Source organism: Trachurus trachurus, assembly GCF_905171665.1.
Source record: "Trachurus trachurus genome assembly, chromosome: 5".
NCBI classification, from domain to species: domain Eukaryota; kingdom Metazoa; phylum Chordata; class Actinopteri; order Carangiformes; family Carangidae; genus Trachurus; species Trachurus trachurus.
Window position 1 is genome coordinate 10,137,501 of NC_139896.1, and position 14,799 is coordinate 10,152,299.

At 42.2% G+C, this 14,799-nt stretch overlaps 1 protein-coding gene across 2 annotated transcripts in view; it reads left to right on the forward strand.

The window, feature by feature from the left end:
* Window positions 1-1,315: 1,315 nt before the first annotated feature.
* Window positions 1,316-14,799, forward strand: part of cast (calpastatin) — a 30,106-nt gene continuing 16,622 nt past the window's right edge. The window contains exons 1-2 of one of the 2 annotated variants that reach the window (XM_083972233.1): window positions 1,316-1,582; window positions 9,903-9,953. In XM_083972233.1, coding sequence (XP_083828359.1) covers window positions 1,508-1,582; window positions 9,903-9,953 — 126 coding nt within the window. In that variant the 5' untranslated portion in view covers window positions 1,316-1,507. The remainder of the gene's footprint in view (window positions 1,583-9,902; window positions 9,954-14,799) is intronic. The other variant, XM_083972234.1, reaches the window with a different exon arrangement.

Here is a 14,799-nt window from a genome sequence, read left to right on the forward strand (position 1 = left end):
CCTGTGGCTCAGTTTCAGTATCATATTACACCTACTGTGTCACTGCAGTGTGTATTACCTTTGAATTAAATTTTGCCTGTTGAAAGGGAAAGCTTACATCTCCACCTGTTCATAGAGTTTAAGTCACCATTTGACCTGTGTGCTGCTGCACAAACGGGAGTTTCATGTCGGGCTGGTTTAAACATTTTTTCCAGCTTCTGTTGTTGAGGTGTGCTTTTAAAACTCTTGTAAGTGAAAGGCTTGGCTGTCAGACTGATTCTTCCACAGTGATTCATTCAAATGCGGCATTGTGTCCACTCACTCCACCCAAGGATGCAATACACAAGTCATAGGTGATGTAAAACCTCAGTGATATGACCAGAATTGCACTTTGCACTTACTTTAAAATGTCACAACGACAATGAATACAGTGTTATGCAATTTTTCCACACTCTGTCAGTCTGTGTGCTCATCAGAAGTAACCATAGAATCTATTGCAGTTTTTTTTCCGCTGCTATAATTTGCTGACTATGTTCTTCTTGTGACTTGGAAAAAATCTTGTAGGTGAAGCTTCAGCGAGCCAACACCCAGCCCTTAAGCTTCAGCATATCAATCAGTCATGTGTTCACCAGAAACTCCCTACGTGCCTGTTTCTGAAAGACAGTTGTTGCTGTTGTCATCAGTCTGTATATGTACTGTATGGATGTACATAATCAATGTTCGCTCCATAAAGCTTTTTGTTTTGGGCTCAGCCAGTGGTTTATTGATTGAAAGGTATGTTGACCGGGTGACCAGATGTTGAAAAAATCTAATCAATACCACTCCCTGCCTAAGACGTTTGCATCTCAGCCGGATGTCCCTTTGCGGAGAGTTGATGCAGATGTAATGAAAAACTAAATAATGGCCTCTCCCTTTGTTCTCATAGGGACTTAGCCAGGCAGGATAGTTGCACAAGGTCTGCTTTATTGCTGAGTGCACATTAGGGTGTGTACATAACTGCGTCTACGTCCATGTCTCTACGCCTCTGTGTGTGTGTGCTCAAGGCCTGTGTATCATTATAAATCTGGGTGTGTGCTGCTTGTTGATAAGTTAGGGGTGTCATAGGTAAACTCAAAAATAGTTTTACGTATATGCCCTTGTGTTGCGTATTTTTAAGCTTGTGTGTGTGTTGAAGAGGTATCTGTTTCCCCCAAGAAGCAGCTCAGATATGCCCCCTCATCAGGTGGGTGTCAGTCAGTCCACGGTCAGCTCACTTCCCTTTATAGCCCAGAGAGTTACAGCCCTGCCTCTTCTTGTGACTTCCACGTCTGAGCCGGAGCCTTTCCACTGCCCCCTCTGCCTCTGCTCCCCGACCACGCCCCCCTCTCACTCCCTCTGCCCTCCCTCCCTCCCCTTCTCTCTCTCTCTCTCTCTCCCGTTCTCTTCCCTGCGTGTTGGAAACATGCTGAAAGCCGACATACAAGGCAGAGGCTGACAGACACGCACACATAAACACACATACACACACTCGGAGGCACTTTCAGCCAACATGGGCCAGATACTGAGCTGGATCCGAGGCCCACGGGACAACCCGGCCCTGCAGGATGTGGCTGTGGAAGAGCAGGTGTGTGCATATGTGTGTATGTCTATGTGTGTGTGTGTTTGTGTGTGGTATGTGCTGAGCAACTAGTCTAAAAGTATCCACGTGTGTCTTTGTTTTGTCATTGTGAGCCAGTCTGTAAATACAAGTGTGTACTTGGAGTTTGGAGTTGGAGTTTTTTTTTGCCGTAGCCTCTGTTAGTCTGGTTCGTACTGTATGTACAATGAAGGACTTGTAGGGGAAACACACAGGAGGAGGAAAACTATCTTGGCTCTAATCCAAGTCAGACCTCACTCTCTCTCTCTCTCTGTATCTGTCGGTCTCTCTCTCTCTCTCTCTCTCTCTCTCTCTCTCTCTCTCTCTCTCTATCTCCCTGCTGGAATGTGAGAGCCTCTTGGTCAGCCTCCGGGAGTCCAGTCTGTTTTGTCCTGGTGAGATATTAAATCAAGGCTGGGGCAATGCCTGCTGTGCTACCAGTTAATGCCAGCACCAAAACCTGACAGATCCCTGTTAGTGATGTTGTTTTGAGAGTGTTACATGTGTGTGTGTGTGTATGTGTGTGTGTTTACAGAGTGCGCTGTGAATATCCCGATTTATTTTCATTATAAAAGAACATCAAGGCTTGTTTTTATGAGCTCTCACAGGAGAGGGTTTTGATTTTACTGTCTCGCCCAAATAGCATTCCTCTGTGATAATCTGCAGCAGCAGATGGAGCAACCATGCAGGGTGTGTTGCTTGGATAATTGTTCTTCTTTCTTTCTTTTTTTTTGCTTTGCAGAACTTTAAATATGTGCTTTAGATCATATCCTGATGCCTGAGTGTCAGTAGTGCCTTTTGTCACATTTGTCTGGCACAGAGCGCGACTGTGTGTTGACGTGTGACAGGTCTGCACTGGCCGTCCTGATGTCACTACTTTGTTATCAGGGCTGTGTTAGTTTGCTCTGAGTCACTTTTATGTGTGAAAGGTTAAATAGCAAATGTATCCAGGGAGGAGGAGTGTGCACTGATAGACCTTTGGATATTTGGTGGGAGGATTTTTCTTCTTCTTTTTTTGTTTTGTTTTGGGCCAAAGCTCTGGACTGCAGCAGTTTAACTCCCCCAGAAACTCACTGGTCTGGCTCATTAGAAATACAGGAAATGGCCACTTGGGGAAACATATTTTGACTGCACATGAACATCCAGCAGAACAAAGTCACAAAATTTGAAGGACACAGTCATTAAATGCACACACACATCAATACACTTCCTCACTATTAAACATAGCCTACATCCTTTATGACCTTGAGTGGATTTTGTAAACATCCATTCAGTCTTGTGTTTTCACATTTTACTCATAGATAGAAGTATAATGGTAATACAGTTACTTCTTACAAATAAAAGAAGTGCAAAACATCTATCAACAATAATAGCATACCAAATTTTGAATCCAAGTGACATGGGTTGTCTTTAGTGATGGGCCTGCAGAGAATGATCACTTGAGTCCACAGCTGTCATCGGCTTTACTGGGCTGGATCACTCAGCACCATCTCCAAGTGTTTTCAGCAAAGATTAAAAAAAAAAAACTGCACTATACTATACACTTCATACTCGACACAGAACAGCAAACAGACATGGGTAGAGACATGCAGGATAACACAGTGATTCAGTGACTTCATCAGCTGAAGAGCCAGATTAGGTGAGCAGAGAGCAGAAACAGAGCTAATAGAAAGTGACTATTGGACTTACTTTCCCCAGGGGAATCCAAATGACGGTTAATGTTTCTCCATAACTGTTGGAATACGAAAACTACTCATTCATGCTGACAAAATGGTCTCTATTTTTGTTGCATTGCTTCAAGTATTGGCTCATTATGATTAATGCATTGACATGGAAACGGCTTTCAAAAAAAGACTTGAGGTAATCAACTGCACTAATGTGTTGGTTCATCATGTGCAATCAACTCTCAGGCTGTGTGTTTGTGCCAGGAAGAGAGATGAGAGAGTGTGTGACAGCTGTCACATGTCCTGCACAACTTAATATCATCTTCCCATTTCGTGTTAAATGTGTTTTTAAATGTTGTTGTTTATCACATTAGCAGTCTGTATCTGTGTTTCCAAGCGCTCATCAGGACTTGTGCCGTCAGATTCCTCACTTCACTGTCAGTTTGGCTTCTAGCTCAGCTGCTGAACCAACCACTGCTCTCTCAGACGTTTGTCATGTGAGTTATATAAAAGCTGCTACAGGACAGTTTTCAGGCCTCTGGGCTTACCTGGGAATGCGCCTGTTGTCTTGCACCAAACTCTTTGTTTACATTAGTTTCTCTTGTGTGTTTACATCTGTCCTGCTTGAGGAAAAGCTGAAGCTCGAAGCCACATGATGTTTGTCCCAGGATAAGTAATGCAAAGCAGTGTGACCCCTTACTGGAAGCTGCAATTGGATATTATGATAAAGATTCTTGGTGTTATTTTACGTCAACACATGAAAGAGGGGGATTGGAGGAAAGCAAACAAGGATCACCATCTTTTTGTGTATCTTTTTAGAGTGGGGTGATGTCACGTCACGTGTGGGTCAACAAACAAGGGTGAAAGTGCAGTGCTAAATTTAGAGGAGGTGCTTGAACATCAAACCAGCAGAGTAAAGGACATTTTTAGTTTACTGTGAGTGTGAACAAAAGGGAACCAGAGAAGGTTCACTATTTGTGCTAATAAAGTCCTAAACTGAGGATAATGTAGAGCTGAGCCTGAAAGAGTTGTAGGTGTTTCCTGGCTTAAGATCAGAAAATAACAGTTTCCTCCAATTCTCTTTTTGATCCCCCAAGGGGCACCAGCATGGCTGTTGTTTTTCACATAGGGTATGTTTGACCAAAGTCCTTCTAGGAAATAAATTACCGTATATAGAACGTCTCTGGTTTTACAGATCATAATGTAGACAATCTTATCCAGTCATCAACTATTATTTCCCTTGGGGTTATTACTGCAGTGGAGCCCTAATCTCAGTTCTTCAGAAACTGCTGTGGAGTCATGGGCACTTGATGAATGTAAGTCCTTTCAGCCTGGGCTGCAACTCAAATAGTTAGAGTTTGTTCAGGGATTTTACTTGTTTTAACTGTATTTGGTGATAAGCAACTAATGTTTATTTGGTATTCACTGCTTTTTTTTAAAGATACAAATAGCTGCTGTAAGTTTTGATTTCCTGGACTTACAGTAAATGACTCCTTCTCTCTCTTTTATCTCTGCTGTGGTTGATCCACACTAATTCCTGAGAGAAATATTTTGGTTTTATCTAGTTTCATCACCGGCTGGTTGCTATCAGTTCCTTCAGTCTGCTGCTGCTGGAAACAGGTTTGATGAGGGTTGTAAGACTCTTGAGCTTTGATAGACAGGCTGTAGAGCTGCTGTGATCTTTCTGTGGGTTCATCACTGTCAGTGACCCCATCCATCCGCCCCCACCCACAGCATTTTAATTAATTGTTGCAAAGTCGTCAGATCAACCTCCAGTTTTAGTCTGTGTCACTCCTTTTCCTCAAGGAGTATCAGTCTGGTTTGTCAAGTTTTCCAGAGTCGTTTATCTGCTCCTTGTTGCAGCGTTCACAGCTGCTGTAACAGGTTTTCCATTTGCAGGATGGAGAAGGACACAGATTCCCTCTGGCAGCTCAGGTTCATGATGAGATGTGGCCTGATTCTCACAACTTGTCACCTCACCATCACCTCCAGAACTTTTTGGCTAAACACATCTCTATCCTCTTACCTCCCGGCTCTCATCAAAATGTGTTTGTTTTATTCTTATTGTGCCAGCAAAAACCTCAGTCCTGTGTTTTTCTCACAGACTTAATTTAAGAAACATGATGCGATGAAACCTCCCACTCTCTTGGTTCGGCCTGTGATCTCCTAGAAACAGCATCAAAGTTTCAGAGTGGAAATCCCCACCCACCCCCTACAGCTCCTCAGTCTGGATTGGTTGACCTCCTCTGGATGGGTCGGTCTGTTTTGGCTCATTAATTGTCAGCAAATGATAAGCGTTACCGGGGGTTACCAAGTAAGGCTTTGGGATCCAGTGTAAGCATGCATGCTTTTCAGAGAAACATACCAGTTCTCTCTCTCTTCCTTTCTCTCAAGGGAGATCAATGGACACTAAACACTTTCTGGCTCTGTTGTGTTTTGGAGTCAGCCGGGGCCAAAGCTGTTAAAGTAGATTCATCGTGAAAGGCCTTGGAGAAAAGACAAGAATATTTCTGCCACAGGGATGCCAGGGGAGTGATTGTGTAGCGAACTGTAGACACCCAAAGTCTTCTTCCTTCACCAATTAAATATATTTTTAGATAAATAAGATTGTCAGACAAAGGACATACTGTTGAACTGTTGGAAAAAAAAATCATTCCTTTAGCTCTGTGTATCAAGGTGGTAATCTTGTGTTGTAATGATCAGGTTGCTTTGTCTGACATTTTAGCAAGTCTATTCATGTTCAATCATGATAACTTTTCTAGAAAAAAAAACACATAAATGAGGTCATATAAAAAGCAATGTTTGACCTTTGATCCTTCTTGTTTTTTAAGTACTCACTTTGTTGCCAAAAATATTTCTAATAATTGTGTATAAAATGTATAAAAAGTGTTACTCTTCTTATGGGTGCAGACCAAACACACACACACACACACACACACACACACACACACACACACACACACACACACACACACACACACACACACACACACACACACACACACACACACACACACACACACACACACACACACACATATTCAGTATATTTATCTATGCAGGCTTGTGTTCATACATTATGAAACAACAGACTCATACATGAGCTCACAGACACACACACACTTCACAATCCTCCATTCATTTTCACCTAAGTGCTATTAGTGATTTTGGACACCAGAGGGAGCTGTTTCCCAAAGCCCTCTCTTGTCAACATGTTCATAGTAGAAGTTTTAGTTCGTTTAGTTTAGTTTAGTTTTACCTGAGTTAATCAAATGTCTTTAGTTATTAACTGCGGGGGGTCCTGAATGATCAACTACTCATTGCTGTAGTCAGTGTGTGTGTCTGTGTGTGTGTGTGTGTGTGCAGAGAAGGGAGAGGTTACACTCCTATGTTTTTCTAATATTCTTACATAACCTCTGGCTGCAGCCCAGAATCTGTGTTTCCTGTCTGCTGCTTTGTGCAGGGGCTACTCTGAAGGCCCACAGGGCTGGAGCGAACATGTCAGAACTTGTGTCGATGACCCGTTTGTTTTCCTAAATTTCCAGCTTCTCTTTCTTTAATTCACAGCCTTTCTTTCTTTCTCTCTTTCTTTCTCCCAGCTCAGTCTGTCTCGGGGTGTGGTGTGTGGACTGCACTCGATGTGATACCCCTCCCTCTCTTGTTTTCTTTCCAATCACGCGCAGACACTCTCTGTCTCTCTTGTTTGAGTGGCTCTGAGGTCCAGATTCCTAAGCAGTGAGTGTCTCAGACACACCCAGATGCTGCCAAACAGCAGTGCTGCAGCAAATCCTCTCCTGCCTCATCACTGCCTCACGTTTCAACTCTGCCTCCTTTATAGCTCTTCTCACAGACGTCTTGCTGCAGGCAATCATTTCTGTTATCGAACTGCAACATCCCTTCACCCAAAGCCCACCCCCCAAACCCAGCCCAAAGTTTCCCTCACGCTGACTTCTTTAGTTTTCGTGGCAGGGAGGGAGCAGTGGGCGGGTCTCTGTGTGTCTGACTGTCCAATCTCACTCAGCCATAGACTGTAAAGCCTGCTCCGTTGCTCTGTGGATGAGGAGGCGGAGCCTGAGCAGCTCCAGCTTGTTCTGCCCTGGTTCTGCCTCTTCCTAGAGGGCGGAGCGTCAAGTTTTTTTTCCCTGCTGGGTGTGTGCGTATCTATGTATGTATGTGTGTTTACAAAAGTGCGTGTGTGTGCATGCGTGTGTGTTTGACATTCGGAGCAGACTGAAGTGTTTACACATCGGAAATCTAAGTTGAAGCAGCCTCAGGGGAGCATCTTGGTGCTACATATATACAGCAGCATATATTGAGGATACACACTCACAATCAAACCTATGGTACGTATCCGGGCAGTATGCTCACTCCTTTGTAAATGCCAGTGTGTGTGAAGAGGCTTCCTGTTTGATATCTGTCAAACTGTCAGTTGGATGGCTGTTGTAGGCTACAGCAGGGCAGTGGTATGATCACAGGCTTGGAGGCTTATTGGTCATGTGTCTGCATTCAACAGGAGTTCACCGTGATCAGTGTGTGTGTGTGTTGTCTGAGCAGCAGCAGCTTGTGGCTTTTACGTGTCAAGTTGGAAAGTTGGCAAAGAGATTACTGCGTTGCCGTCACTGTTACTTTTATAGATCTTGAGAACAATTTATTGCCCTGGTTACAACGAAAGGGATGAAATAAACAATCAACAGTGAATTTGTACTGCAGTACGCTCTCTAATCAATATTTTATCAATGCTGGGAACTAAGTTTAACCTAAATGCCTAGAAAATGCCTAAGTCAGTGTGCGCTGCTTATTTTGGTAAAAGAAATGGAATGGAAATGGAAATATAGGATTAACATATTACATTATCCTTCTGCATAATGAGAAAGGGTTCAGACAGTGTGATAAACAAACACATGAGACCAGGAATTTGCTGTTAAAGTACCATAGTTGTCTTTCTATACACTGGCTGTGTGATGTGGCAATAAATCCATGTTAATAACAGCGCAATATAAGCACAGTTTATGATGACAATTACGTTATATCCAACTAATGACATCACTGTCGAGTTGACCCAGCTGTCTGATAGCTCATCTCGCCTGTACCAATAATATTCACCCTGAGTCACAAAGCAACTGTTCCCTCCGTTGCTACTTTTCCAGCTATGCTTCCTATTCTTGACTTTTAACACTGACGACAGCTTTCCACCATTCAGCTCATCCACCTTATTGCTACTGACCATTTCACTACAAGTTGTGATAGCTAGGTAGCTGCTGCCACTGCTTTAAAATAGCAAAGGAGCTGTTTCTTAGCCATACTCGCATGTGCGTGTTAGTGGTTGGCGGGGTGGGGCCTGGCATTAGTCATCAGTTTTCATAGCAGGGCCGTGCTACAGCTTTAATCATTCTTTTTGGGGAAGGTCCAGATATAGGCCTACCGCATTGTTTTCTCCTCTTTTGACGGACAAGGGCATTGTTAGTCGTGTGCATCATGTCATGGATGATGTATGAAGCCTTTAATACCCATGTTAAACGGAAGCAACGACTAGAATGGGAAACCACAAGCACATCAGCATTTCAAATGGTTTCAGATGGCACCGAGCTGCCATTATGACCTTACTGCACTGTCACTGGAGTTCAGAGTCATATGAGAGGATCATTAGAGCTCCAAAATCCTGCGCCTAATCTTGGCCACACTCTCCTGGGCCTGGGACGGCAGCGTGCCCGGCTCTCTCCCAGAATGACTATGATGTTGACGTCCTGTCAGCAGCTACATCAGGCAGCGTGTGTGTGTGTGTGTGTAGTCCTCACCGGATGATGTTGCCACCAGTCCTCTTGTTCTGATGTGCAGTCTGTGTGTGTGTCACGTGTCTTACTACAGGAGCTTTAGTCGAGCATCAGTATGAGTCTCCATCAAGAGAGTGTGGTTTTGGTTTCAAGTGTTTTGTCACACTTTCACACACATTTCACACTTGTCTATTTGGTTGCTTTTGACAAAAAGTTGCCACTCACTACTTGACAACCGACTTCCCCTTTGCAGTTTGTATTTACATAAACTGTTGGTTTGAAGCCTGTAGTGATTTTAAACCTGTACTTACACAAGGGATGTCACAATTACTTGTTTTCACAATTAATCGCGGTATTAAACGCCACAATTAATTAATCGTAAAGATTCCTAAATACCGTCACTTTCCATTAAAGATTATGTCGGAACCGTATTGGCAGATGTGCGCCAAAGTAAAGGAAAATGCACAGATACAGATACTCCATACTCCATTTACCTAATGTAACATTGAATCGGTAGGAGTTTAAAGAGTGTCATTTGTAATTTTAAAAAAGGATTAAAATTAACTTAACATTTGGTATAGATAATGACAATTAATGACTTGAATATTTCCCCTGGGGGATTATTAATTGGTCCTAGATTAAAAGATACTTAAAATATTTTGTGTAAATAATAATAATCGTACCAATAAAATCTATAATCGTGACATCCCTAATTTACACTTGTATTTGTTGGGCAGAGTATGCACATTGAATTTTATCATATATATTTATGCACTGTTGTGTAGGTGAGTCCATCCCTGCACTGATTCACTGTGTGTGTGTCTGAGCTGTGAACTTCTGCTTAATGGCTTCAATATTTTCCTTGTGAAACAGATACACGGCAACTATCGGGCCCTTCCCTTACCTCGACAAAATTTCTATCAGGTACAGCTGTATGAGATTCACGTCATCTGCATCCCGTCAATCCGTCTCCGAATTTGTCTGTCTGTCGTACAGGGCTGGACAGAGTAACAGCAACATCAAGTACAAAGTTGTCTAATGACTTGACAATCTACAACAATGACTCCACTGTTGGATTAATTGTCACAGTCTCAATAAAAATGTAATCACCTCATAAAGGAAGTATTTGCATACAGAATACAGACACTTGTATACTGTTCCTTTTACTTTGTCCACCCCATTTATATGGACGTGTGAGAAAAGTCCTCTAGTAGTCCTGCTTGAATTCCCCAAACTGGTTTCTTTGTTTTTAGGGAAGAGATAACATGACTCTGGGATTTTCTGTCCACAGGTTCATCAGTGCACTAAGAAAATCACCTAATTCTCCCAAAAACATAATATTCAAGATCTTTTACGAATAACCAACTAATGCAGACTATTTCACTACAAGTTGTCATTGCTACAGTAGTTTGATAGCACCTCTACCCTCCTGCACTGCTGATTCTCACTGCTGCAACTGTTTGTTGAAAAACCTTTAGATGATATGCTTTAAAATTGAGATCATCTAGCCTCTAGTTGTATTTTGTACGTATTAAGAGTAAATTTATCACGTGCCCTAAATTCAGGTTAGCGTGCTGCAACTGCACACAATATTTTTTGAATACCTTCATTACTTATCTTCACGACTTTATTGCATCGTCTAACTGCCTTTATGACTCAAGCAGCTTATCTGTGATGTAATTCAGTGAGCAGTGTAGGTGCACTTATGTGTAATAAAGTAAGGGAAGTTCAATGGTTGATAAAAATGTCTGCATCAATATAAAAAAAAAAGTATTGTTTTGATTTTGGTGCAGAAACTCAGGTGAAACATTTAATGATGATATTGAGGCGCAGCTCATGGGAAATTGTTGAATGGTAATGACTTTTTTTTTTTGCTAATATAAGTGGTTTCTATTTTTACTGTATATTTACCTCAGGATATGGGCAGAAAACCCAGTGTCATGTTTCTGCTTTTCCGGAAAAACAAACTCTGCAAAAATATGTTACAGAGAGGAAACCTGGAGGAGGGGCCGGACACCACCATCCATTTTTAAAATGCTGATGACACCTGTGTCAGACACACATCTTAATTTAGTTTTTGCTGAAAAGGGTGCTCCGGCTGGCATAATGTGTGAGGCATGTGTACCATAGTGTGTGTGTATGTGTGTGTTATTAGTATCTGTGTAGTTTTTCACCTGTAAGCAGCAGTGAGCAGTCTGCTGTACAGGAGGCATGAGGAATGCAGGAATGCTGCAGTTTGGAGTCACAGCAGACGTAACAGTCTCAAAGCATGTGGTGGGCGGGTCTCAGGTGAGCAGAGAGTTCAGTTTGTGACGTGCAAGCTTCAGTTTCAGCTTTCTGTCAGAAAATAACGTAAAGCAAGGTAACCACCCCCCCTTATTCATATTCATGTATTATTGATCATCTTTATCATCACCTGCTGCTGATAGCATGAGTCATCCTGTAAATAAGCTCATGTAATGGGATAGTTAGTTTCCATCCTGTCTGTTATACTGTACCATGCATTGTTTCTCATAATGGACTGTGAGTGAAATAAACAGCCTGTTTGTTTGCAGCTGGGTGGTTCACCGTATCATGTGCTGCCTAACCTGTCTTTGTTAAATGGCATCTGTCACACAGTGGAGACAGGGCCGGTCATTTACCTATGCAGTGGTTTTGATGTCAGACACAGCCTTGAGGGAGATGACTTTGTTGTTTGTGTCTGGTTTTTTGAGACACTGTTTTTTCCTCAAATGCAGATTTACTTTGAGCCCTAGTGTTGCTTATCCAGACTGGCAAGGTAGCACATTTTCACAGTTCTCATGCCTGCATGGTTGTGACCCAGCTCCATGTTTGTGGACTTCTCTTGTGTGAATAGAAGACAAATGAGTCACCGAAATGCTCTTGGCCAACTTCCTTTGATTTCAACTGAGACTTCAAGTTTGTATTATAAACACAATCATTTCAAATCTTATGAGAATGTGGTCATTGAGTACACTGTGTTTTTTCGCAATGTGGATTTCTCTCAGAGAAAGCACAGTGGATGTGATTTCTTCATGATTTGATTATTTTCCGATGACATACCAGAAAACCGACAGACAATAACCAAAACCACCAAAGTGCTTTTGATCTTTTGATATGTGAATATTGCACCCAAGGCTGGATATCACACCATGGTATGTTAGTGTATTTTGTTTGAAGGAATAGTTCATGAAAAATATGTTTATACATTTTTATTGTAGAGAGCGTGATTGATACCGCTCTTATGCTTAACAGTTAATATGAAGCAAGAGCCAGCAGCTCAGGGAAGTACAAAGAAGTGAAACAGCAAGCATGGGTTTGTTTATTAATAAATCTAATCATCTGCTCGTTGTAGCTTCAAATCTATCAAGCACATGAGAGCAGTAATAATAGACTGCTCGTCTAGGTCTCTGCAAGAAACCAAATGAACCATTTTGCCCAAAGCGTCAGCTGAAAACAAACGCTTATTGTACTTAATGCACTTTTCTTCACTGATGTAAGTCATCAGAATTTAAGCAATATATCTATGTGCCTAGTTTTATTACACACATAAAAATTTCCACCATTACCTTCATTTTTGTGTAATAATAAAAGAAAAATCTTAGCTTGTGGATTTTTGTTTCATGTGTGTGTACAGTACATGCATGTGAGACTTGCAAAACATCTGACACATCCCACGTTACCACCCAGCGGCGTGCCGTTTCACCCTGTGTCCTCGATGGTCGATGGTGTGTTTCGTGGTTACTAGCAGCAACAATCAATATTTATTGCAGTAACAGGAGCAACATGACTTCCCCTGTGGCAGAGGGGATGCCCTGGCTGCTCGTGACCTCACTTCCTCCCCAGTGCCATTTCCTCCTTCCTTTCCCTTTCTGAACAGCTTCGTGTTGACTCTGCCAACTGTCAGTTAGTTAATTATGCAATTTTCTCTAATCAGAAAAACTCAAATAAAATAGTCTTATATCTGCCCAGAGTAAGATTTTTCAAATGAATATTGAGCGTTCGAGGAATCATTTTAGCTGCAGTGGTTAAAGCAAAGCTGTGTGATTTACATGTGTCAACAACACTGCAATGCTGCTGTTATTTCTGGTAAATGTAACACCAGCGTGTTGGGTAATCACCGACAGTGAAGAGCTGCACTCATTTCTAAATCAGAGGTCTCAGATTGCAGACGACTCAGAGTGGTGCAATTCATTATCTTACTGTCGTTCATCTCTCTGTTTTCCTTCCCTCACCACAGCCATTCACAGACGTACACACTGTCTGTGCCCTCCATCCCGACCCTCTCAGCATAACTATATAAAGTGATGCCCAACTGGCTTTACTTTTCTTTTCTTTTTTTTTACTTTTTATTGTGCAAGTTCGGTGATTAACAGACGCATATGATGCAGGAGTCAGGACAGTAGGTCAAGAGGAGCAAAACCCTAACCCCTAACCCCCCAAAAAAGAATAAATGAATTAAAAAAATGAAATAAAAATAAGCACAACTGGCTTTACAGTTTAACTTATAGGTGCTCAGACATGCGATAATATGCATTTTCTGTCACAGGAGTCAAACATCCTTTGAAATTAATTATTACCTACATCGCAATGTAAAACCTGTTCAGTGACCATACGTTAGCATTATAGCATGCTTTACTGTCCACGTGCGCCTACAGTATGCTCAGATTTGATCTCACAACCCTCTGTGGTGAGTCAGGAGGACCAATAGAGAAATGTTCACAAACAGGCTGGTTCAGATCTGCCCCCAAACAATTAAACAACAGCACCACACAATGCTTTTGGGCTGGATGCAAAGCTAACAGCAATAACTCTGTTCTGGTGTCAGCGGGGTGGAGGCTCTGCGTTCTTAGTTCACACCACCTGAAAGGACAGGACAGGGCTGGGCTCTGGAGCGTATACACGACTCCACCTGGACACCACCGCACGCACGCACGGCTGCCATTGTGTTTGTATACACCTGTAAAACTAAAAATACATGGCTTTTATTCGTCTAATCTAACACATAGGATTAGAGAGTGAGTGAGTATTGTACTGGTCATTTAAAGAGGAACTATGCAGGATTTTTACCAGAGCTATGCTTAATTTTTTACCAGCTTTGGAGTAATTGTGATGGTTAAATAACAGACTTGAGAATGGATGCTGTCTGTCGTCAACCTGACGTCTCTTGGCTGAAAACCAACCTTGCAACATCAGTGCAGTACTTTGCAGCCAACCCGGTGTCCCAGCTCTCATCTCTGCAGCACTGCAACAAAAACTGAAACGGGCTCCGTAACCCGTAATCTTTTGTTTATGACAGATGAGACTACACTAATATACACATTGTAACATTGTATATGTTGTATAACGTCATCCACCGCTCCATGGAATACTTTTTTGCCGGCTTCGTTAAAAACAAATGCACATGGCCCAGAGGAGGGTTAGCAACACAGAGGAAAAGCAACCAGACTTGCATAGTTCCCCCTTTAATGCCAGAGGGAAATTCTAAATATGGATGGTTTTGAACGTTATTTCTCAAGATAACACGAACTGACTGTATCCTACAGACTAGATTGAGTTTGGTAGACTACTTTTCTTATTTGTTAAAAATGCTCTTGATGCAGTGCCTTGTATTATGTGGCCCTGTGTAGCCAGGTCTTATGAACAGCCCCTGGTTCCTTTGCAAACTTTGCAAACATTGTAGACTATGGTTGATGGTTGACAGTCATCACAATGTGTAGGCCAGGCCTGTTATCTCTAAATTGTTAAATTCCAATGTCTGGAAAGCTTC